The 24,585-nt window shown below is 41.8% G+C and overlaps 1 protein-coding gene, 1 long non-coding RNA gene and 1 pseudogene across 7 annotated transcripts; 1 reads left to right on the plus strand and 2 right to left on the minus strand.

Moving 5' to 3' along the window:
- Positions 1 to 11,875: 11,875 nt before the first annotated feature.
- LOC143667248 (N-alpha-acetyltransferase 50 pseudogene) lies at positions 11,876 to 15,534 on the minus strand (annotated as a pseudogene). Its single transcript, XR_013167962.1, has 2 exons — positions 15,183 to 15,534; positions 11,876 to 12,744 (listed from the first exon to the last, which is right to left on the minus strand). The product of XR_013167962.1 is annotated as an N-alpha-acetyltransferase 50 pseudogene (transcript).
- On the plus strand, positions 15,514 to 19,766 carry ZNF688 (zinc finger protein 688). 2 transcript variants are annotated; one of them, XM_077141234.1, is made up of 3 exons: positions 15,515 to 16,149; positions 16,445 to 16,558; positions 17,374 to 19,766. In XM_077141234.1, exons 1-3 carry the CDS (start codon positions 15,954 to 15,956, stop codon positions 17,892 to 17,894), a joined length of 831 nt encoding a protein of 276 aa, XP_076997349.1. In that variant the 5' UTR covers positions 15,515 to 15,953; the 3' UTR covers positions 17,895 to 19,766. The 2 variants fall into 2 exon arrangements, with proteins under 2 accessions (XP_076997350.1, XP_076997349.1); XM_077141235.1 differs by lacking the exon at positions 16,445 to 16,558 and having other exon boundaries at positions 15,514 to 16,149.
- On the minus strand, positions 17,054 to 23,782 carry LOC143667250 (uncharacterized). 4 transcript variants are annotated; one of them, XR_013167966.1, is made up of 7 exons: positions 22,407 to 23,782; positions 21,664 to 21,760; positions 21,373 to 21,459; positions 19,591 to 19,647; positions 19,377 to 19,438; positions 18,976 to 19,172; positions 17,054 to 17,996 (listed from the first exon to the last, which is right to left on the minus strand). It is a non-coding gene; the product is annotated as an uncharacterized LOC143667250 (long non-coding RNA). The 4 variants fall into 4 exon arrangements; XR_013167965.1 differs by having other exon boundaries at positions 17,054 to 19,172; XR_013167967.1 differs by having other exon boundaries at positions 17,054 to 19,172; positions 19,377 to 19,447.
- Between the last annotated feature and the right edge of the window lie 803 nt (positions 23,783 to 24,585).

Below are 24,585 nucleotides of genomic sequence, written 5' to 3' on the forward strand. Positions count from 1 at the left end.
TTAACCATTATTTTTATTTCACTGATAGCGATGGGTACACCTTAGAATTGGCTACTGGATTCACAAGATGCAACAAGCTTTAATCAAATACTGTCTTTCTCAGCTTTATAGGAAAATACAGGCCAGGTAATATGGTCTGTACAGCATTTGCATCTCATCAGAAGGCCCAAAGCAAGAGGACAAATCTTTTGCTACCTCACCCACATGGGTATGCAGGTTATAAAAATGTTGCTTTTTTTACAATTTGAAGAACTAAGCTTCACCCAACCAAATATTTTATTAGAAACATTTTCTAATAATTTTCTAAAGAATTTTACAGTGAACTTTACAGTGAAGCTTTTTTGGGAAAGGCTTCAGAGCCCACACAGCCAGAGACCTTTGGAGATGCAAAAGGAAAATGCCCCCAGGGAAGCCATTTTGAAATAAGAAGCCAAAGACCCCAGCAGATGCCAGCCACGTACCTTCCCAGATGACAGAGGTGTTCTGGAACCAGTGGTCTTTCTTGAGCCAAGGTATCTTTCCCTGGATGCCTTAGTTTGGACATTTTTATAGCCTTAGAACTGAAAACTTGCAACTTAATAATAAATTCCCTTTTTAAAAGCCATTCCATTTCTGGAATATTGTATTCTGGCAGCTTTAACAAACTAAAACAGTAAGGTACCCCAAAAACTAAGTGTTAAAGTTATAAAATTAGCATATAATTGTTAAGAGGAAAGATTACCAGAAGTCACACTAAGAGCAAGAAAGTATTCCAGGTGAAAAACTGCTAGTGTAGGGCCAGAAAATATAAAGACATTTTGACTGAAAATGTCAGTTTGATAAGTGATAATGAAGAATATTTATGAACAAAGAGGGGAAGATTAGTGCGGAACCAGTGCAAGCAAGACAGCTAAGCAAGGAGAGATTCTAGGATGAAATTGGGCTCCTGGTAGCAAAGACATGTTAGGTCTTGTTCTCTTATCTCCACTGACCAGCCATGTGTTTAGAAAACAAGTTGTTCTAGGGTCCTGCCTAACTGCAGGGACATTCCAAATATGGGGGGAGGGCCCAATATCACAAATCAGTAAGATGGCCTATGTCAATGTTTCACACCAATGAAAGGTGTTAATAGAGTGGTATATTGGAACCCTGTATTTTATGCATTATTGTTCTGTAAACCCACAACTTTTCTAATAAAGAAGAAGAAAATATGGCTCATATCAGAGTGAAAAAGAGGAGGACACTGATCACAGAAAGCAGGTTACCATCCAGGACAGCAAGAGGAAGACAGCCCAGACCCCATCCAGTTTGGAGAGAGGACAAAAGGCTCAAGAAGAAAGAAAGGTATTCTAGGAAAAAAAAAATTGGGGATTTAGGATTTGACATGTTATCCTTGGTAATCTGAAACAATTTAGGGAGGCAGCCACGGCAGATAATACAAGGAGAAAAGAAAAATAATTAGAAACTTCAAGAAAAGCAAATGGCTATATAAGAAAGGAAATATAATTATAGCATGGGGCAGGCCACGGTGGCTCAGCAGGCAAGAATGCTTGCCTGCCATGCCAGAGGACCCGGGTCCGATTCCCGGTGCCTGCCCATGTAAAAAAAATAAAAATAAAAAAAAGAGTAATTATAGCATGCCATGTGCAGGAAACATTATTTACATTATTTGAATAATTTATTGTATTAAATATGTTGGGAGTACTAGTGAGGAGAAATGAGGCTAGAGACTAAAGCAAGAAGTATAATAACACAATGCCCATAAAGTCTAAAATGAGGATATCAAGAAATAGCAGTAAAAGTATGTTTTTAAAAAATGAAAGTTCCAGAACAAACTACTGAGTTAAAAGTGTATTGACTGGCACATCCCAACAAAGAAAATTCCAGGACTAAAGGGTTACATTAGTGAATTCTACCAAATGTTCAAAGAATTAGTATCAATCCTTTTCAAACTTTTCCAAAAAACTGAAGAGGAGGAAACACTTCCTAACTGATTCTATGAGGTCAGCAGTGCCCTGATACCAATTCTAGATACAGTTAGTACAAGAAAAAATATTACAGATAAATATACCTTGTGAATATAGATGCAAAAGTTCTCAACAAAATATTAGCAAACAAAATCCAATAGCATATTAAAAGGATTATAAGACATGGCTAAGTAAGTGGGCTTTATTCCAGGAATACAAGATTGATTCTAAACATAAGAAAATATCAGCATAATATACTACATTAATAGAACAAAGGGGGAAAAAAACCACAATCACCTTTATGCAGAAAAGGCATTTAACAAAATCTAACAGACTTTCATGAGAAAAATATTCAAAACTAGGAATATTTCTCAACAGCATAAAGGGCATTTATGAAAAACTTGCAGCTAATATCATACTCGGTGAAATTCTGAAAGCTTTTCCCCTAGGATCAGGAAAAAGACAAGGGTGCCACTATCAGTATTATTATTCAACATTGTACTGGAAGTTCTAGCCAGAGCAATTAAGCAAGAAAAGATATAAAGGTAAAGAAATTGTAATAAAAGCTAAAGAAATTGGAACAGAAGAATTAAAATGATCTCTATTCATAGATGACATGATCTATATATAGAAAATCCCACAAGATAGCTACTACAAGCTAATAATGAATTCAACAAAGTTGCAAGGTTCGAGAACAAAATACAAAGATCAATTATACTTTTATACAATAGCAATCCAAAAAAGGAAATCAAGAAAACAATTCAATTTACAATAGCATCTAAACGAATAAAATACATAAGGATAAACTTTTTCAAGGTGGTGAAAGATATGTACACTAAAAACATAAAACAGTACCAAAAGAAATTAAAGATGGCCTAAAATAAATGTCAAGACTTCCATGTTCACCATAAGTACATGGAACCTTGAGTAGCGCATGAGATTTTGCTGGTTTGTCCAGAATGATGTCCCAATAAATCACAGAGTGATTTGAACAATGAATAAAAAAGTATTTACAAAGTCCCCTTCAGGAAATGGTTAGAAAGAGGGAAAATTCAACGTCCCCAAGTTGAATTCTTGATATTTTCACAAGCAGTGTGGACAACCAAAGCAATAGGCTGAGCCCCCAATCTTGGGGTTTGTTCATATGAAACTTAACCCCACAAAGGATAAGTCAAGCCTACTTAAAATTAGGCCTAAGAGTCACCCCCAAGAGAACCTCTTTTGTTGCTCAGATGTGGCCTCTTTCTCCAGCCAACACAACAAGCAAACTCACTGCCCTCCCCCATCTGCATGGGACATGACTCCCAGAGGTGTGGATCTTCCTGGCAACGTGGGACAGAAATCCTGGAATGAGATGAGACTCAGCATCAAGGGATTGAGAAAACCTTCTCAACCAAAAGGGGGAGGAGCGAAATGAGACAAAATAAAATGTCAAAGGCTGAGAGATTCCAAACAGAGTTGAGAGGTTATCCTGGAGGTTATTCTTACACATTATATAGATATCATCTTATTAGTCAAGATGTAATGGAGAGGCTGGAGGGAACAGCCTGAAAATGTAGAGCTGTGTTCCAGTAGCCATGTTTCTTGAAGATGATTGTATAATGATATAGCTTTCACAATGTGACTGTGTGACTGTGAAAACCTTGTGTCTGATGCTCCTTTTATCTGCCATGTGAACAGACAAGTAAAACATATGGAATAAAAATAAATAATAGGGGGAACAAATGTTAAAATAAATTTAGATTGAAATGCTAGTGATCAATGAAAGGGAGGGGTAAGGGGTATGGTATGTATGAATTTTTTTCTCTTGTCTTTTTATTTCTTTTTCTGAATTGATGCAAATGTTCTAAGAAATGATCATTGTATTAGTTAGGGTTCTCTAGAGAAACAGAATCAACAGGGAACACTCGCAAATATAAAATTTATAAAAGTATCTCACATGACTGCAGGGACACAGAGTCCAAAATCCGCAGGGCAGGCTGTGAAGCCGATGATTACAATGGAGGGTCTGGACGAACTTCATAGGAGAGGCTCACCAGCCGAAGCAGGAAGAGAGCCTGTCTCTTCTGAATCCTCCTTAAAAGGCTTCCAGTGATTAGACTGAGCATCACTCATTGCAGAAGATACTCCCTTTGGTTGATTACAAATGGAATCAGCTGTGGATGCAGCTGAAGTGATCATGATTTAATTCTATGAAAGGTCCTCATTGCAACAGACAGGCCAGCACTTGCCCAACCAGACAAACAGGTACCACAACTTGGCCAAGTTGACACATGAACCTGACCATGACAATCATAATGAGGAATATGCAACTATGTGATGATACTGTGAATTACTGATTATATATGTAGAATGGAATGATCATAAGTTAAAAGTGTTTGCATTTGTTTGTTGTTATTTTTTTTTAATTAAAAAATTAATTTAAAAAAGTGAAAACAAAAAAGACTTCCATGTTCATGGAATGGATGACAATACTTTTAAGGTGGCAATACCACCAAAAGTGAGATACGGATTCAACACAATCCCTATCAAAATTCCAGAAGCCTTTTTTAGGGAAATGGAAAAGCCAATCAACAAATTCATGTGCAACTGTGAGGGGCCCCAAATAGCCAAAACAAACTTGAAAAAGAACAAAGTTGGAGGACTCTCATTTGCCAATTTCAAAATTCACTAGAAACTAGAGTAATCAAAACAGTATGGTACTGGATCAAGATGATGGCGTGAGATACTTCAATGCTGCGGAGCTCTACAGAAGCTTTGAATAACTAGCAAGAATAGGCAGAAACATCTTTATAAAAGCTCCAGAAAACAGTTAAAGGACTGCAGTAACAGGGACAGCACTGAGTCAAGAAAAAAGATAGGATCTCATGGCTCAGCAAAGTGCCCACCCATCTTCCCAGTCCAGGTCCTGGTTCCAGACGGAGCAGACTAACTCTCACCACATGCTGTGAGCTTGTCTGTCTGACCCAATCTGTTTGATGGTAGCCTGAGGGACTCATTGACCCAGAACTTGCCCTGCATGCAGAAGGGAGCTCAGAGAACTCTCCTACAGAATACCAGGAGAGAGCAGTCAAGACGTGCTGCCTGAGGCAAGGGACTGCTGGCTGAAGAACAGACAGTTCAATGCCTGAAACTGTAAGGAAATGCTTTCCTAGAGAAGAGGGGACAAATTGAACCATGTAAATGAGGGAATTCCTAAGTCCATGGGTGTGCATGCCCAATATAAGACATATGCAGAAAGGATCAGAGAGCACCCTATGCTTTGAGCTATTCTCCAAACTTATTGTATGGCTATGCCCTGAGGAAAGCACTTGCATGAGTCAATGTACAAAGAAGGGGAAAGGTATTTTCTCTTTTTCCTCTTTGTTAGCTCCTGGCATGCAGGGAAAATTCTATCATAATGTTAACTGGATACAAGCCTAAGGAACAGATGCCTCAGAGTTTACATTACAATTATACACTAAAATATGAAAATATCTAAGTATCAACAGAAGATTGCAAAACGCATTAAGAAAGAGGAAGCGATGTCCCAGGCAAAGAAGATTAAAGCATTAGAAACCATTAATGACCACACAACCTAGAACATTATAGATAAATACTTTTTTAAAATGCTCCTAAATATGTTCAAAGAGCTAAAGGAAAACATGGAGAAAGAACTAAAGGAGATCAGTAAAAAATTAATGAACGCAAAAAGTAACAATAGAGAAAGAGAAACCATGAAAAAACACCAAACAGAGCTAAAGACCACAGTTAACAGAAATTAAAAATTCCTTAGAAGGGTTCACCAACAGATTGGAGCTGGCAGAAGAAAGAGTCAGTGAACCTGAAGATAGGACGAGTGAAATCATTCAGTTTGAGCAGCAGAAAGAGGAAAGAATAAAGAAAAATTAACAGAGCCTGAGGATATGTGTGACACCTTCAAGCATACCAATATACATAATGTGGGAGTCCCAGAAGAAGAAAGAGAGAAAGGGGCAGAGAGAATATTTAAAGAAATAATGCCTTCAAACTTTCCAAATTAAGAAAGACATGATAATACACATCCAAAGCATAATGTTAGATACACATATATAATAATGAAAGACAATATTCACACCAAGATATTCAAAAAACTCCAAATAGGATAAACCCAAATAGGCCAATATTGCACCATGTTATAATCAAAACTATCAAATGTCAAATACAAAGAGAATTCTGAAAGCTGTAAGAGAAGCAACATGTCACATAAAAGGAAGCCTCAATAAAATTGTCAGTTTCCCACTGGAAACTATGGAGGCAAGAAAGCAGTGGGGAGACATATTTAAGTACTGCCAGCAAAAACCTGCTAACCAAGGATTCTGTATCTGGCAAAATTGTCTTTTGAAAATGAGGGAGGGAATAAGACATTCCTAGATAAACAAAAGCTGAGGGACTTTGTCACTTCTTGACAAGCCCTGTAAGAAATGCTAAAGGGTGTTCTGTAGGTTGAAAGGAAATGTAATGATAAACTAATAGTTTTGGACTCATAATGTATAAATAATGTAATTTGTCAGAAGAACTATACAAAGGTAGAGAGATGGAGGGGTAATAAGAACATGTATGCTATTGAAGTTTTTCAGTTGGTATCAAAACTAATGAGATTATTATAAATTTAGGAAGTTAAGTTTAAGATCATGGTAACCACAAATGAAGTACCAGAGAATATGCAAACCCATAGAGACAAGATAGAACATAGGTTACCAGCAGTGAGGAGCAGGGGCAGTGTAAGGCTTCTTTTTGAGGTGCAAGGAATGTTCCAGAAGTAGATTGTGCTGAGGGTACTGCACCCTTGTGAATGTGATTAATCCCACTGAATGGTATGCTTGGGAGAGGTTGGGATGGGAAGATTTATGTTGTGCATGTTTTCAGAATTAAAAAAGAAAAAGAGAAACTAAAGAGATAATCCCCATTAAGTGCAATATATGACACTGGATTGGATCTAAGAATTGAGGAGAAAGGCTCAAAAGGACATTATTGAGACATAAGAAAAAACTGGAATAGAGACCGTAAGCTTCATATCAACATTAAATTTCTTGAGCTTGAGAACTGCACTAAGTGAATGTCCTTGTTCATAAGGAATATGCATGTTCAAGGAGTACAATGTCTGCAACCTGCTCTTAAATATTCAGAAAATAGACAGGTGATAGAATGATACGGCAAAGGTGGCAAAATGTTAAATTTGGTGGTTCTGGGTATCTGTGGGAGGGCAGTGGGTTTGTTGGAGTTCTCTGTATAGGGTTTGTATTATCTTTACAACTGTCCTGGAAGTTTGAATTAATTTTAAAATAAAAAAATTGTTTAAACTGTAATGAGATACTATTTCATGCCCACTAGGATAGTTGTTACTAAAAAAATGGAAAATTGGAAGTGTTGGGGAGGATGTAGAGAAACTAGAACCCTAGTGCATTGCTGGTGGGAACGTAAAATGGTACAGTTGCTATGGAAAACAGATTGGCAACCCCTCAAATAGTTAAACATAAAATTACCATATGACCCAGCAATTCCACTCCTATATACCCCAAAGAACTGAAAACAGGGGCTTCAAGAGATATATGTACAGCAATGTCCATGGCAGCATCATTCACAGGAGCCAAAAGGTGGAAAAACCATAGTGTCCATCGACACACGAATGGATAAACAAAATGTGTTTTATAGATATAATGGAATATTATTCAACCATTACAACAAATGAGGTGCTGAGACATCATGGATGAGTCCTGAAGACATTATGTTGAATAAAATAAACTAGAGAAAAGAGTAAACATTATATGATTCCACTTATATGAAATATCCAGAATAAGCAATTTCAGAGTCAGAAATTAGATTAGAGGTGAACAGGGTCTGTGTTTCTGGGTTAAGAGGGTGGTAATAGTAGTACAACGTAAATGTAATTAATGCCACTGCATTGTACACTTAAAAATAAGTTTAAGATGTTAAACACAAAACTTCCCTTGAACAAATGTTGTTAGAAAAGGCTCCTATTTGTCTGCATTCTTATCAACACTTGTACTTTGGTTTTTTAATGCTAGCCAACCTGGTGGTCTTGAAGTGGTATCCTATGGTAGTTTTGATTTGCATTTCCATAATGGCTAATGATGTGGCACATTGGGACCGTCTTTTTTTTTTTTTTTTTTTATAGTTGGTCTAGTTTAATGAGTTTTGCATTAGATCTTAAAGAAATGTGAAAGTAAACAAATCAATATGGGTAACAGTAATCAATGACCACACATAGTTGTTGATCCCAGAAAATAAATGTCAATACAATGCAGGATTTTCTTTGACATTTAGCAGAGATCACAGATTACTAGCAGAACATCACATAAGTTTATTTCAGATGTAACAGCAATGTTAAAATTGACAAGTTTAATTCTTAACTGCACCAAGTAAACTTAGCCATTTAAGTATTTTAAAAGTTATTCCCTCCAAAACACTGAGGGAGCATTTCTTTTACCACCACACACAATGATTTCCAATAGCTCTATTTTTGAAGGACTTTCAATTGGTAAGTAAACTGCTTTGGGGGATATTTCAGAATTTCCTTACCCAAATGAAAACAAATCTGGGCAAATTATATATTGCATAGATTTATCTGCAGATTCTGCTCTTTAGAGCCTAAATCAATCACCATAAATAAAATTTTTTCTTCTTCACCCCAAAGTAAAAACTGTACTGAAATACGGCCACATTCTGTAATCTTCCAGTTAATAAAATCATTTACTGTATTACCTCCAAGAAGGTAATTTTTATCATAAGTCAAAATTACCAACTCAACATGGGGCACTCATTCAGTCTTTACTGATTCACAAGCATACGAATTAGTGTACAGCTTCTACCTTCTTAAGTGGATGGAATTATTTAATTCAAGTTTGATGCAGGACAATTAACCCTTTACACACATTTACGATTTAGGTTAAATTATTGACTAGTGTGGAAAAAAGAAATTATAATAACAAGGAGCCTACACACTCAATTCAAAATTTAATTTTTTTCCCTCCTTAAAAAACACGTATTTAATTAGTCATGAGACAGCTATTCTGTTTTCAATAACCACATTTAGGGATACATTCATAGGACTGATTAGAAAGTCCAGGCAAAATTATTATAGAAATAAAGGAAGTGTCATCTTACATATCAAAATCTATTTTGATATTTACAAAGAGTAAATTCTTCAAATTAATGTCTTCTCTAACTCAAGCACTCTTCTCTTGGCAAGAGGAAGCTGAAGCTTATCCATGAAGGTTAAAGGTGCTTAATATGAAACCTTTCTTCTAAGCTGATTTGGACTGCTTAAGAAATTGATGCTTAAAAAACAGTGTAGTCTTTGTAGATTTTTACTATCTTAAAATTAGAACCCTATATATTCACTCATCAACCATCTTCCTTTTCTGTATTATTCTTGGCACTCAGTAAGACTGTTATACTTAATAAGTCCATTATACTTTCACATTTTCAAATAAGAACTTAGGATTATAAAACATGCATAAACATTTTGTAAATAGTATATCTGGAGAGATGAGACTTTCATAGTAGAATTTTACAAAAGAGGATAAATGTTATGAACCAAACTTTCTTTTAAAGTAAAGTGAGAGAAAAGCCCTGTGCACTGTTATAAAATCTAATGGGACATTGTAATGGGCCATCAGTATTGACAATAAAAAAAAATTTAAATATTGGAGATGGGACTATGGGAAGAAAAGATGAAAAAACTTCAGATGTTTCCCATCTTACAAAAATTTATCAACCCATTAAAGCCACTTGTCTATGTGCCAGAGAATATTCCAGTATAAGTCAGTTCTTTCAGTTGAGGAGATCATAGTGACATGTGCATTACTACTACTTGTAGACTTCTACTTTTCCAAGGAAGGAAGCAATACGTTTAACAATCCCACTCTTCCCAAATCCTTAAACTCAACATTGTAGGCAGAGTATAATAAAGTCTGGACTGTTCTCCAACAGATAAGTAATAACATAGCTATATTCTCAAAAATACTGCCTTGATATTCTTTCCTATATAATCAGACACTCAGTGGCCATAGGTTTAGCAGCCTGCATTAGCTGACATTAAATGAATTTTTTTGTGCCACAAATCCATCTAAACTTCCTTTTAAGTCCTTTTTAATAAAGTCCAAGAGAAAACACCTGCTTCAGATTTGATTAGAGGGCATTAATCTACAAGGACATAAATTCCATTTTTAAACAATGCTGACTAAAACTATTGTTGGGGATCACTGAAGAAAAAGGACAGGAGGAAAAAAGGTAAATCACAACAAACCTCTTTCAGTCAGTTAAAGGCCATCTCTCCAGCTGGGATATTAAAATAAATTAATCTCACCAGCCCACATTCTAAAAGTTAATGTACGAGTAACAATCAACAGCAGGAAAAATAAACCTGCTAACAACCAGCTCACTCATTTACAAAAAAGCAGTTTAACTCAAATATTGAGACTGCAGTATAAACACTACCTAACCAAACTGCCCCACCCACCTCAACCACCAGCAAGGAAGAGAGGAAAAACTGCTTACAGAAACAACAACAAAAGCTTAAGTATTTCTTACAAGGATAATAATAATGGTCCAGCTCCTGAGACAGAGCTCAGAAGGACCAAAGGTGGAGTGAAGGCAATGTTTAGGGATTAGTATCCCACAAAAAGTATTAAAAACCCAAAGTACCACAAACACACTAATTTGTCTATGAATTAGAGAACAAGATATTGCTGCTGCTTCTTTTTGTCTTTTGAATATACAGTATTCTGTAGGCTCTGCCCTTCAGTGTGAAAGCAGGATTTTTTTTAATGACTTTTTAAATTTTTTTAAAATACCCAACAAAGGCAAACATTTGTAACTTTTGATCATTCCATTCTATATATATAATCAGCAATTCACAATGTCATCACATAGTTGCACATTCATCATCATGATCACCTCTTGGAACATTTGCATCTATTCAGAAAAAGAAATAAAAAGAAAACAGAAAAAAGTTCATACATACCATTACCCCCACCCCTCCCCCTCCCCGATCACCAGCATTTCACTCTGAATTTATTTTAACATTTGCTTACCCTATTATTCATCTTTATTCCACATGTTTTACTTGTCTGTTGGTAAGGCAGATAAAAGGAGCATCAGACACAAGGTTTTCACAATCACATAGTCACATTGTGAAAGCTGTATCATTATACAATCATCTTCAAGAAACATGGCTACTGGAACACAGCTCCACATTTTCAGGCAGTTCCCTACAGCCTCTCAGCTACATCTTGACTAACAAGGTGATATCTATTTAATGCGTAAGAATAACCTCCAGGATAACCTCTAGACTCTGTTTGGAATCTCTCAGCCATTGACACTTAATTTGTCTCATTTCACTCTTCCCCCCTTTTGGTAGAGAAGGTTTTCTCAATCCCTTGTTGCTGAGTCTCAGCTCATTCTAGGGGTTTTCTCAATCCCTTGATGCTGAGTCTCAGATCATTCTAGGATTTCTGTCCCACAATGCCAGGAAGATCCACACCTCTGGGAGTCATGTCCCACGTAGACAGGGAGAGGGTGGTGAGTTTGCTTGTTGTGTTGGCTGGAGAGGGAGGCCACATCTGAGCAACAAAAGAGGTTCTCTTGGGGGTGACTCTCAGGCCTAATTTTAAGTAGGCTTGACCTATCCTTTGTGGGGTTAAGCTTCATATGAACAAAGAAAGCAGGATATTTTTTAAAATTAGCTAAAATATCTGAAATTATTTGACACCCCAATCTTTGGAACCATATATCTTAACTATGAAACTAAACATACCTATACCTTGTCTTTTCTTCAGTGAAACCACCTCACAAAAGTCAGAAAACTTAAACAATCCAAATATGATTAATGTTTAAAGTTCTTGAAAGTATTAAAACTTTTAGAGAAAAAGGAAGGAAAGCTAGAAGAAAGAGAGAGAAACAAGATAAGGAGGGAGGGAACTTCAAAAGAAAGAAGGGGAAAGAATCAATGGGCCACTCTTTTATTTTGGCGACAAAGAAGTGCAAGAAAGTTTATTTGTAATTTGTTCAGTTATCTGTTTTTTGCACATCCGAATTCTGGCCAGAAGGAACTTGGAGGTTTTTCTGTAGCACATGAATATCTGTGGGTTCTATTCTCTTAGAACAGTTCTTCTTTGTCTCAATAATCTCAAAGCCAAACTTCCTGTAGAAGTCAACTGCCCACTCATTGCTGAACTGGACATGTAGATAGATGTCAAAAGTGCCATCTTTTTCACAGATGTTGAAGACACGATTTAACATTTCAGTCCCTATTCCCAGCCTTCAGTAAGGTGCCAGACATACTAGTGACATGACCTAAAGTCTCTTCGGATTCTGTGAATGATCCACCCTACAGCATACCACACCTGCTGCACTATCACGGAAACAGGCAAGTTTTGCTAGCTCTCCAACCTCCAGCACATCCTTGTAGGACGTGTCGTTGTAGCTACTGGAAAGATGATTTGGTTTTCCTCAACTGTTTAACATTGTGTGGCGTCACATTTCCCAGCTCAAGCCGGCCTTTCATCTCCTCCACCTGCTGAGGCCGTAGTTACCACTGACACCAACACCGATGTCGCTGCTGCCTTGAGCTCTTTGCGCCCTCAGCTCGGGCCACTCAACCCCACAAGCCAGTCTCCTCTCCCTGGGCTGGGAACGAAGCAGGTAACCGAGGCTGCGACAATTTAAGGCGGACCTGTGCTCTCGGAGGGAGCGGAGATGTCTCTCGCCGCTGCTTCTCCACGCCGCCGGGACTGTCTTTTTTATTACGTCTTACCTTATTTTTAAAAACCATGTACATTAATTTGTGAAAAAACACTGTTTTTCCAAATAATAGGGGGAACAAATGTTAAATTTAGTAAATTGAAATGCTAATGATCAATGAAAGGGAGGGGTAAGGGGCATGGTATGCATGAATTTTTTTCTGTTGTCTTTTCATTTCTTTTTCTGAATTGATGCAAATGTTCTAAGAAATGATCATGATGATGAATAAACAACCACGTGAAAAAAAAAAACTGTTTTTCCTTGGTGGATTCAGAGTGTTGTAAATAAAAATCGATTTTAAAAAAGGATAATACAAATAAGATGAAAGATATTTCTCCCCTGCGTGTTGGGGCCAAAGCCAGGATTCTGTTTCATGAGTGTCTAATTCTTTCCTGTGCTCTATTTCTTTTTTCAAGAAATAACACTTCCAAGTTTAGCAGCTATTAACAGGTATTTCCAGACCATCACTCTTTATAAAACCAAAATTGTTTATCTTATAGTGAAGCTTTTTGCTTTTATATTTATGTCCCCAAATAAAATTAGCTTTTTAGTGAACTCCTCTCCTTTGGTGTCAATTAGCAAAGTGTTAAGGGACATAAATGTCACAATCCTACTGTGAGTCTCATTGCCTAAGAAACAGGGCCCACCGAGGTAGGGCTAAAACAAGGATTTCATCCTGTGACCCTCAATTGGGACATAACTAGTCCCGTTTCCTGAGCAGTGTGAGGTCTGGGGACTTTTCAAAGCTTGCTAAGTCACATAAGGGAGTCTAGGTCAGAGTATTTGAAGTTTCTGATTAAAACTGACTTTAAAAAATGAGCAAAAAATTTTTTGGGTTTTTGGGGTTTCTCTTTCAGCTGGAAGGCACATGGTTATGTCTGCTAGCTTTCTCTCCTTGATTCTCCTGTCAAATGGCTTCTGGATTTCAAAGAGCTTCCCCAGGGATATTTTCATTCTGCACACCAAATGTCTCTCTATGTGTTGGCTCTGAAGTTTTTTCCAAATTGGTTCCCTCTTAAATGATTCCAGTAAGTGAGCCACCTTGAGTGTATGGAGCCACATTTCAAAGGAAACAAGTTAACCAAAAGTCCCACCAATAATTGGGTGGCTTAAATCTCCATGGATATACCTTAATCAAAAAGATCCCAACCAACAGATGAGTAAAAATTAAGGACAGAAATAATTAAATAATGGGTGGGATGAGGGGTAAAAAAAATGTGGGTACACTGCAATACCAGTGGTCAATGAGGTGGGAAGGATATGGGATTCATGTTTTTGTTTTCTTTTTAATTTCTTTTTCTGGAGTGATGCAAATGTTCTAAAACTGATTATGGTGATGAATACACACTGTATGATGATTAAAAAAACTGAATGTAGTGATGAATTGCATGATGATAATGTGAGCCTCCAATTGTATACTTTGGATGGATTGTATGCTGTGTGAATATATCTCAATAAAATTGCATAAAAATGAAAAAAAAAGCAAAATGGGCATTCATGCAGCCGATGACGATGGCTTTGCCTGAAGTGATGGTAGTCACAGTGCCTTCTTTCCGAAAAAGGCTACAATATATGCAGCTGCACAGCCACGCCTATAATATTCGCCTGTTAACAGTGTGTCAAGAATCTTATCCACTTCAGGCAACTACTACAATAATTTTTCCACCCTCTGCCTAAAAGGGAAAAAAAATGTAATTCAAAATTTCCCCACTGCTGCTTGAAAAAACCTTCCCAACCAAAAGGGGGAAGAGTGAAACAAGACAAAGTGTCAATGGTTGAGAGATTCCAAACAGAGTGGAGAGGTTATCCTGGAGGTTATTCTTAAGCATTAAGTAGATATCACCTTGTTATTCAAGATGTAATGGAGAGGCTGGAGGGAACTGCCTGAAAATGTAGAGCTGTGTTCCAGCAGCCATGTTTCTTGATGAGGATTGAATAATGATATAGCTTTCACAATGTGACTGTGTGATGGTGAAAACCTTGTGTCTGATGTTCCTTTTATCTACCATGTCAACAGACGAATAGAACATACGGAATAAAAAGAAATAATGGGGGAACATATGTTAAAATAAATTTAGTTTGAAACGCTAGTGATAAATGAAAGCGAGGGGTAAGGGTTATGATATGTATAATCTTTTTTTTCCTGTTATCGTTTTCTTTTTCTGTTGTCTTATTTCTTTTTCTGAATTGATGCAAATGTTCTAAGAAATGATGAATATGCAATTATGTGATGATATTGAGAATTACTGATTATATATGTAGAACGGAATATGTTAATGTTTTTGTTTGTTCTTAATTTTTTGAAATAAATAAATAAATAATTTCCCCACTGCTTCCATCCCCACTAAGCAGGGAACGTGCTTCGTCTACCGCGGAGGTCCTGACACTGGCGAGCAGAGCCAGCGTTGCAAGGAGTCCAGTCGGCTCCGCGGCCGTGGTCCTGACATGTACCTGATTTCTTCTTGGCCGAACTCAGGATTTGGCCAGTCTGTGCGCCTGTTCCCGCAGGAGGAGGGAACCCGAGTCCAAAAACCGACGTCAGAAAGCAAGGCGGGAGACCATAGCGGACACCGAATCCGAGATCTCCGTTCCGGTCCACCGACAGTCGCCAGCCGTCAGGGGGCGGGTCCTTTCAAATGACCCGCCAGTGCGGGCCCAGTCACGGCATAGCTTCTTCCTTTCCTCGCGGCCAATGATCGTCCGTTGTCCACTACTGGCAAAGAGCGTAACTTGAAGCCTCGAATCCGTCCATTTTCCTTGAAGGCAGCCCCACCCACCCACTGCTCCCAGCAAAAAAAAAAAAAAAAAAAAAAAAAGTAAAATGGTAGCGGCCATTGTTTTTAAGGGCAAGTGAGGCCCCGAGAGGTGCCATATTTGATATGACCAAGGAATGGCGCCCGTAAGAGAAGCCTGTGACAACTGAAGTCAGATTGTCGCCATATTTTCTGACGGCACCTTCCGGATTCCTTAACCCGGGTCTCTATCTCTAGGCTGCCATGAAGTGAATAAACACCAAGGGGTTTTACTTGTCCCTATCAGAATCCCAGAATCCCTAGCAGCCAGTCCCGCTTCTTCGAGGTCCCCCGCCTGCGTCCGCACGCCAAGGTTGGGCGGAGTCCCGGCAGGGGTATCCCTCCCTGTGGACCACGACAGCTGAAGCCGAGATCGGGAAGACAGTGGCCCCAGGGAAGAAAAGGCCGCGGCTTGGGGCTGGGCGGCCCCATGGCGCCGCCCCCGGCCCCGCTCCTGACGCAGAGACCCGGAGAGACCCGGCCTGATTGCAAGAAGACGGGGGCCGTGAGCTTCGCGGATGTGGCCGTGTATTTCTCCCCGGAAGAGTGGGGATGTCTGCAGCCCGCGCAGAGGGCACTGTACCGGGACGTGATGCGGGAGAACTACGGCCACCTGGGCGCGCTCGGTGAGGCCCCGGGTCAGAGCCCCCTTCCTCCTTCACCGGGGTTCACAGGGGAGACGATATAAAAGGACCCTGTAGAAACCCCTCACTATTCAGCGAACAGCACCAGCCACCTTCCACCTTCCATTCCCAGGGCTTGAGGCACCCCCTCGGGGGTCTTTCCATCCTGCATCTGCTTTTCTCAGGCCATGTCCAGGCTGAGCATAGGTTCTGAGGAGGTGCCCTCACCCTGATAGGGGGATGCCATCTTCCCAGGACAGCTTCTCAGGCCAGCACTGTGATCCCTGTTCTCTCCCAGGATTCCCTGGCCCCAAACCAGCCCTCATCTCTTGGATGGAACAGGAGAGTGTGGCTTGGAGCCCCGCCGCCCAGGATCCTGAGGAGGGGGAAAGCCTGGGAGGAGCTCCGAGAGGTGAGGGATTGTCCCAAGTCTCCCCTCACCTGGCTCTCCAGCGCTTCCTGCCTAGTAGAGTTTTCTTTCAGATCCCCACTCCCAGCATCCCTAAAGAAATGAAAGCACTCACTTATGTTGGATACTAGAGAAGGAAAGAAAGCTGACCTGGTTCAAAGTTTTCAGAACCTGAGACAATTGTCACATTGAGGCTAGGACAGGAGAATCGGGAGCCCGGATCCAAGTCTCAGATTTCCAAGTATCTCTCACAGAAACACCACTCATACTCCCTCTTTCAGGAACCAGTAACAACTAAAGGCCCTGAGAATGGAAGCGCTTTCAGGTCTGCCTTTTACATTCCCCAAGCAAGGCAAAGTCGTACAAGAGAAAATGCCCAGAAATAATCCACTTGGCTCTTTTCCCCTCACCACCCCAGCTGACTGATCTTGAGCAAATATGTTTCCTCACCTGTAAAAGTCTTACCCTACAAAAAAAAAAAAAAAAAAATCGAGCAGCTACAATCAAGCAGTAAACCACGATAGTTACTGCTTACGGAATATTTGCTAAGTGTTTGCCTCACATGCACCTATTCTTTTAATCTTTCCAACAACCTTTTGAAGTAAAAAAAAAAAAATTATTATTAAATTATTTCCATTTGACACCAGTGCCCAGATAAGTTGCTCTCAGGAAATCTGAACCTGCTTACCTTCCTCCAGAGCCTATGTGTTAACCTCTGGCCAGTATTTTTCTAGCACTACCAAATGTAAAAGCACCTTATAATCTAGGACAATCTATGCTGATGTATTTTTAAATGCAACTTAATTCCTGTTTCCCAGGAGATGCCCAATACAAGAAAAAAGAGGAACCCCAGGAAAGGCCAGGGGCAGAGGGACCCAAAGGGACCCCTGGGAATGAGCTGCCTGAGGAGCTGGTTAAACACAATCCTGACTCGACTCCCAGCAAGGCGGCTGCGAGAGCACAGCTACCAGCGAAAGTTACCTGGGACCAGTCCAAGGGGGTGCAGCCCCGGGCCCCGGCACCCGGCGGGGACGCTCAGGACGGCCAGAGGCGCCACGTGTGCTCAGACTGCGGCCGCCGCTTCACCTACCCCTCGCTGCTGGTCAGCCACCGACGCATGCATTCGGGGGAGCGGCCCTTCCCCTGCCCCGAGTGCGGCATGCGCTTCAAGAGGAAATTTGCCGTGGAAGCCCACCAGTGGATCCACCGCTCCTGCTCCGGAGGCCGGCGGGGCCGGAGGCCTGGGATCCGGGCTGTGCCTCGGGCCCCCGCCCGGGGTGACCGCGACCCGCCGGTGCTCTTCCGACACTACCCAGACATCTTTGAGGAGTGCGGGTGAGCGGTACCTGCAGGCACCTGAGGGGGTGACCTGGACGCTAAGGACTGACAGCTTTGGAGGTAGGCTCCTGAGTCAGGGATCTGGGATCCCTTGTTTCCAAACCTGTGCAAAGTAAAGTGCCTGTAAAGATTCAAATAGATTAAACTTGATGCTCCACTCCCCAATCATTCATAAAAAAATGAAGAGGGTGAGAGGCTTGACTCTTTCAAAGTGTTCTCTCAGTAGCAGGTGCCAACTGAGATCTTTCCAGTTTCTCAGGAGACACTGACTCCCTCGGTATCTACATGAGAGGCCAAGGCTGAGGGGACCTAAGGCCAGGGGAAAGGGGCCAAGATGGAGGGCCTGGTCAAACCCTGGCTAACTGACACTAGCAAAGACCCTGGGGAAGGGGAGTGGGTGCAGAACATGCAGAGGCACCTGGCACAAACTCATCTCTGCAGCCTGTCCCAAGGCACAGCTGGTAAGTCATATCCCCTCCCAGAGCCTCAGTTTCCTCATCTGTAAAATGAGGATCAATAGTATCTACCTCAAAGGCTTACTGTGAAGGCTAACATTTTAGCAGAATAATATGTATGACATAGGAAATGTGCAATAAACATTTGTTGAAAGTGGATTATTGTTGACATTTTACCCTTTAGAGAGCCTAAAGAAGCCTGCTAAGGAGGCAGGGCTGACACATCAGTAGCACTGGACTGCAGATAGATGAAGTAATTCTCTCAATGTCACTACTAAAGGTAGCAACCTGGAAACCGAACCAAAGCCCAGCTCTTTCTACCACTTCAAGGCTGCCTCTGAGAAGTCATATCTGGGCAAAGAACAAGGGTCAGGGGCTTAGGTTGAGGGCAAGGTGAGAAGTGAAGGCTGGGCAGGGAGCAAGCCAGCCAGCCAATAAGAATAAAGGCCTTTTAGTCCTTCCCAGCCAGAGTGCCTACCACCTTGGGGCTGGGGTGGCTCCTCAGAAAGCGGGTCCTAGCTCATCTGGCCACCAGAGTGTGAACAGGGAACTGAGAGCCCCATGAAAATGAGTGCCCATCTTCCCTCAGAGAGTGCAGTCCACATTTGCCAACCATGTACAGCGTACCTCCTGTCTGAAGGACTGCGCGAGATGATGAGGGAATTCCAAAATGAGGAAATCCTGGTTCTGACCCCATTAATTCATTCAGCAAACACCATTGAAGGCCTCAGGGACACAGCTGACTCAGGTCCCAAATTCCAGATGGGGAGCATGTGATGGGGCCATGGCAGAGAAAGCCCAGAGGCATCACCCGATCCACCTGGCTGGTGATAGACCAGGAATGCTGGTTAGAGCAAACAGCTGTGTTTCCCAGAGGCTAAGTAGGAAATGGGGTGGGGGGAGATTGTAAGCAGAAGGAGCAGCAGGGGAGCATTATTCATTGAAAGGATGAAAGACAGGCACAAAGTCTAGTGAGGATAAAAGCAGGGACTCTGGAGTTAGACTGCGTGGTGCAGATCCTGACTTACTTGTGTTTTAGCTGTGCCGTCATGGCAAGTCAATTCGCCTCTCTGTGCCTCTGCCTCCTCACCTATTAAAACTAGATAATATTAGTACCAACTTTATAAGATTGATGAAAGGATGAAATGAGGTAATACAGAAAAGTGCCTTACATACTAGTGTTCAATAAACATTGCTTATTGTCGTTCTACAATAATAATAACAATAACAATAATAAATTACCTGAGTAGATCTTCTGAATAAAGAAAGGTTTCCTGGAGAAGTCTGCTCAGACTGGCCCTGAAGGATAAGAAAGATTTCGACAGACCTGGATAGACATGCATAGGGAATGGGCAGCAGTTCCACTTGAGTAAAACAAAGAATAACATAAGGAGTAAAGGGAAACAGAACAGCAGAGTTCTGGGAGGGCCAGAGATACCAGCAGAGGGTCTGGAGGTTTACCCTCTAGACCAAGAGAAGCCACAGAAAGTTTTTGAGCAGGGACAGGACTGTTTGACAGGTGCTGACAGAAGACTATGCAAAGCAACATGCAGTGCAACCTGCAGGAGGAGAATGGATGCTAGAGATTTCTCAGACATCTGCTCTCAGGTGGAGGGCATCAGGAGCCGAGACCAAGACACTGACCTTGGGAAGGGAAGAAAGATACTCATGAGTAGCTTCTGCCATGGAATGTGCGCGGCCCAGTGATTGGCAATATGATCTGTGAGCAAGACCCTGAGATCTCAAGTGTGGGGAGCTGAAGTAAGGGAGCAATCAGGAATAGGAGGGGTCAAGGGCCAAGGGGTCACTAGTACTGGGAGGGGTGATGGAGGGGTGAATCTAAAGGAGAGAGGAGGTGCAGCCAGAGGGAGACACGGCGCCAGGCAAACTCCATCAAGCACAGGCTGCTCTGCTCAGCACCAGCACTGGTGTCATAGCACAAGGTGAGTACCGTTTGTTCTTTTTTCTCTTTTTCATTCATTCATTTAACAAATATTTACTAAGCATTTCCTATTTACCAGGTACCATTCTGTGTGCCTGGATATAGCAAGGAAAACAGACACAGGCCATCTTGGAGCTCATCTTCTAGTGGGGCAGGGAGAAACCAGAAACTAATACACAAATAAAACAAGGTACCATAATGGCAAATTATAAGCATTACACAGGAAATACAGCAGAGGGATGGGCTGAAAGCGCCTGGCAGATGGATACTTAGGCTAGGTCTTGGTGAGGAAGAGACAGTTGAGCTGAGATCCAAGTAATGAGAAGGAACCATGGGGGAAGCAGGGACAGAGGAGGGGGTAGGGGGAATAGGAGATGGGGTGGTTTCCCAGACAGAGGAAATAGCAAGTGTGATGCTCTGAGGCAGGGATGGGTTCAGCTGCGGTGAGGTACAGAAAGAACACTTGTGGCTGAATTGGAGAAACCAAGTGGAAAGGAGTTACACATGTGCTCAGAGAGAGGCGCCGGTCAAGGAGGCTCTTCCAAGTGTGAATTTGATTCTAAATATAATGGGAAGCCACTGGGAGGTTTTAAGCAGAGTTAAGGTAAATCCACTCTGACTGCTCTGAGAAGAAGGAAGTGAGGAGCATGGAAGCAGAGTGGAGACAGACGTTAGCGGATGAATTCCAGGTAAACCCTGGAAGTACAGGGCCAGCTCCTCGGCTGGACTGATGAAATGATGATTAGGTTTTGGGCTAAGTGAAGAGAATGAAGGAGCCAGTTCCTGGAGTGGCTCTGGTGGTTATGATGGCATGGAATGCAGCATTTAGAGCTGAAAGGGAGCTCTTTGGAGCTGCTAGTTCAATGTTTTAAGCAGAGTTTGGAGGAAGCAGTGGGTGGGAAAAGTTTTTTTTTTTTTTTTTTTCTGTAGAAATGGCCTGAACCTTCAATATATTGAAGAGGATACTCCAAAGGCCATGGGCAAGAGTACTTGTTTTTTCCCCACAAAGCATCTCATGGGAATACTGTTCACAGAATATACCCCGAGGAAGGCTGATGCCCAGAGGGGGATGGTAAACTCACAGAACAAGTTAGTGGCAGAGGTGGGCCCCAAATCCAAAACTCCTGATTTCCTAGTCAGTGTTCTTTTCACTATACCAGGCTGCAGGGCTAGATGGATGGAAAAGGGAAAAGGCTGGGATAACAGAGACCAGCTAGGAGACCCCAGGTCTAAATCAGCAAGGGCCCAAGCAAGAGGAGCCTACCAGGGGAGCTGCTTCTGGGGACCTTTTGTGAAGCCTCTGACCCTTCCTCCACACCTCTATGGCACCCATGTTTTGTCTCACACCTCTGATAAAATGATAAGACATTCACCTGTAATTTTCATCTTTCTGCTCAGAAGAGGATTTTCCTTCTTGGCTTTAGCACTAAGGTGGATTGATGTTGGACACACATAATTCAACTATACCAGCTTTTGAAAGAAGAGAAGCACTTTGTTATTGTGGGCAATTTCACACACCTCCTAAACACTTGAATGACATTTCCCCCCCCATTACACGACCCCTAAACATAACCCTATTATTATTTTTAAACGTTTTTTTATTGTGAAATATATATACAAAAAGCAGTAAATTTCCAAGTACATTTTAACAAGTCCCTATTATTTTATAATACTTATCAGAGCCTATCATTTAAATTTTTCTCTCATCATTTATGACAATATGGAATTGTTTATGTGGCCAAAAGCAGCATTTCTGACCTCCTAGAGTCTTCTTTCCTGCACTACCTGGTATTACAACTGCACCTTATAACGGCATAAAATTCCTTCTCTCTTTGGAGTCAGACATCCTGGGTTTTCATCCTGGCTTCCCCCCTAACTAGCTGTGTGGCCTGGCCTGGGGCAAGTTAACCTCTCTGTGCCTCTGCTTCCCGGTGCATAAGACCTATTTCTGAAGTGTTGTAATGTTTACATGGTAAATCATCAGTCAAGGTTAGTAATATTATTAGTCTCTTCATCATTTCACAGAACCAACTTAGCTTCGGCATATTCTGCCCCTCTGAAACACCTTTAAATGGATCATTAAAACAAGAGTGAGTCCTTCCCTTCAGTAACTCACCTAATCTTTAATACAGTCATAACTTCATAACTTGAGAATCCAGTTCGTTTTGACAAGGTCAGCAGGGGCCAGCAATTTTGAAGCGTTCATGCTGCTTTTCTAAACCGTGCCTGGAGGAGGCAGTAGGAGGCAGTGCGAAAGGCTCACACGTAGGCATATGAAAGCCTGGGGTCCGACCGGTCTGTCTGAGGTTGAATAACAACTGGCCTTTAGGTTTCTCTTGTGTAAACTGAGTTAAGTTGGATCCTGAACTCTAAGGCCTTCTGCCCAGTATCCTCAGTTAAAGAGCTGGGAAATGTGTGGAAATACTATAGGTACATAATAGATGATTACTGGAGGAATAAACTGTTAAAGGAATAGGGGTGGGAGGGCTGAATGTTCTTTCGTGCCTTCCATGTGAAAAAAAAAGAGAGCGAGAGAAATGAACTAGTTTACCCAAAAACATTTTTGAAAGACCTGGTCACAGAGTGGGGCTTCTTGCTGGGGCTGGGGACCGGACCTCAGGCCGGCAGGGCGCGGCGGCGGTTTCCCCCTCTTCTGGGACATCTGCCGCCACCCGCGCTCACGCACCAGAGTCTCGCCTTTCACCGCAGTCGACCTGAACCGCACTCCGAAGCGGCCGCGGCCATCTTAGCTATGGGCACGAGGCGCTGCCAAAGCCGCTTGCGGAACCGCCAGAGAACTGGATGGGGGACAAGCCGTTCAAGCTCTTAAACGTCTTTCCCTAACGCGGGATGAAGGTAGAGTGCCGCCGTCTTTTCTGAGGCCGCCTACATTTTTCTCAGTTCGGGACCACTGAGTACAACGGGCAGTTTTTTCCGCCGTCCTAGAGAGGCCCCACCCAAAGCTACTTCCGGACTCCGGAGCTCGGAGGAGACCCTGGTATCTGAGGCCCAAGCGTCCCTTCTAGGAGCCGGGAAGCTCCCGGGCTTCGGTCCCCGAGGATGGAGGATGTGCCCGGGAAGGCCAGACTTGACGGAGGAGGGAAGAAGGCCAGGGCCCGCGAGGCTCGCGGACGTGGCGGTGTACTTCTTTCCGTTGGCTGGGGGTGTTTGCAGGGAAGAACTAGGGGCCATTACGGTGGCTGGGTGAGGTCGAGTGGTCCCGGCTCTCCGGAAGAGGGTGGGTGCGTGGGCAGGGCCAAGTTCTTGATTCGCCTGACTCCTGCCCCAGGATGCTTTAGCTTCTTGTGATCCGCCAAACCACAATGACTGGAGTTCGTAACTGAGCCTTCCCCAGCCAGACACCTCTCGTGGCTCCCAGGACTTTCACAAGAAAGTCTGAACCTGTTGGCTGGGATGTGGAGAGATTGGAACTCTGCTGCATTGCTGCGGGGACTGTGAAATGGTTCAGCTACTGTGGAAAACAGTTTGGTGGGTTCTCGAAAAATTGAACGTAGAATTACTGCGCAATTCCACTCCTACATATATGCCTCAAAGAATTGGTAACAGGGACTTGAACAGATACTTGTATGCTAATGTTAATGGCATTATTCACAATAGCCAAAGGGTGGAAACAACTTATGTGACCACTGACAGATAATGGATAAGTTAAATGTACTATATGCGGTACTTATAATGGAATATTATTCAGCCATAAAAAGGAATGAAGTTCTGAAACGTGCTATAACGTGAACCTTGAAATTATTATATTGAGTGAAATAAACCAGACACAAAAGGGCGAATACCATATAATACCACTTATATGAAATATAAAGCAAATTCGTAGAGACAGAAAGATTAAAGACTACTAGGGGAAAGGGGAATGAGTTATTGCTTAATGGGTACAGTTTCTGTTTGGGATGATGGAAAAGTTTTAGAAATAAATAGTTGGTGTTAGTTGCACAACACTGTGAATGTACTTAATGCCACTTAAGTATATTTTTATTCTAAAACTGTCCACCTGAGGGGACAGTTCAGAGCCCTAGTACACACTGACCTGGAATTCGAACCAACTTGTTCCTCACAGTGAGTAATGCCATTTGACTCCAGCCAAAATGGGAACTTTGTTCTCTGGACACGCCTGTAACTTAAAAAGCCCTTGCTTTGTTCTGCTCCATACAAGCTACACCTCCAAATCTAACCTGTCCTCCACTTCCCTTCCCAAATGCCATCCTAGAAATTTCTGCTGGAGCTTTCCTGCTCTATGCTAACCCCCTTGAACTGCCACCCTGTGTCTA

The sequence above is a fragment of the Tamandua tetradactyla genome, chromosome 23 (genome assembly GCF_023851605.1).
Source record: "Tamandua tetradactyla isolate mTamTet1 chromosome 23, mTamTet1.pri, whole genome shotgun sequence".
Lineage (NCBI taxonomy): Eukaryota > Metazoa > Chordata > Mammalia > Pilosa > Myrmecophagidae > Tamandua > Tamandua tetradactyla.

What these genes read in the sequence shown, in the direction of transcription:
- ZNF688 (XM_077141234.1), top strand. Translation starts at nt 15,954, where the DNA reads ATGGCGCCGCCCCCGGCCCCGCTCCTGACGCAGAGACCCGGAGAGACC. An exon ending in CGGCCACCTGGGCGCGCTCG is followed by an intron (nt 16,150 to 16,444) that starts GTGAGGCCCCGG and finishes GTTCTCTCCCAG; the next exon opens with GATTCCCTGGCCCCAAACCA. An exon ending in CCTGGGAGGAGCTCCGAGAG is followed by an intron (nt 16,559 to 17,373) that starts GTGAGGGATTGT and finishes CCTGTTTCCCAG; the next exon opens with GAGATGCCCAATACAAGAAA.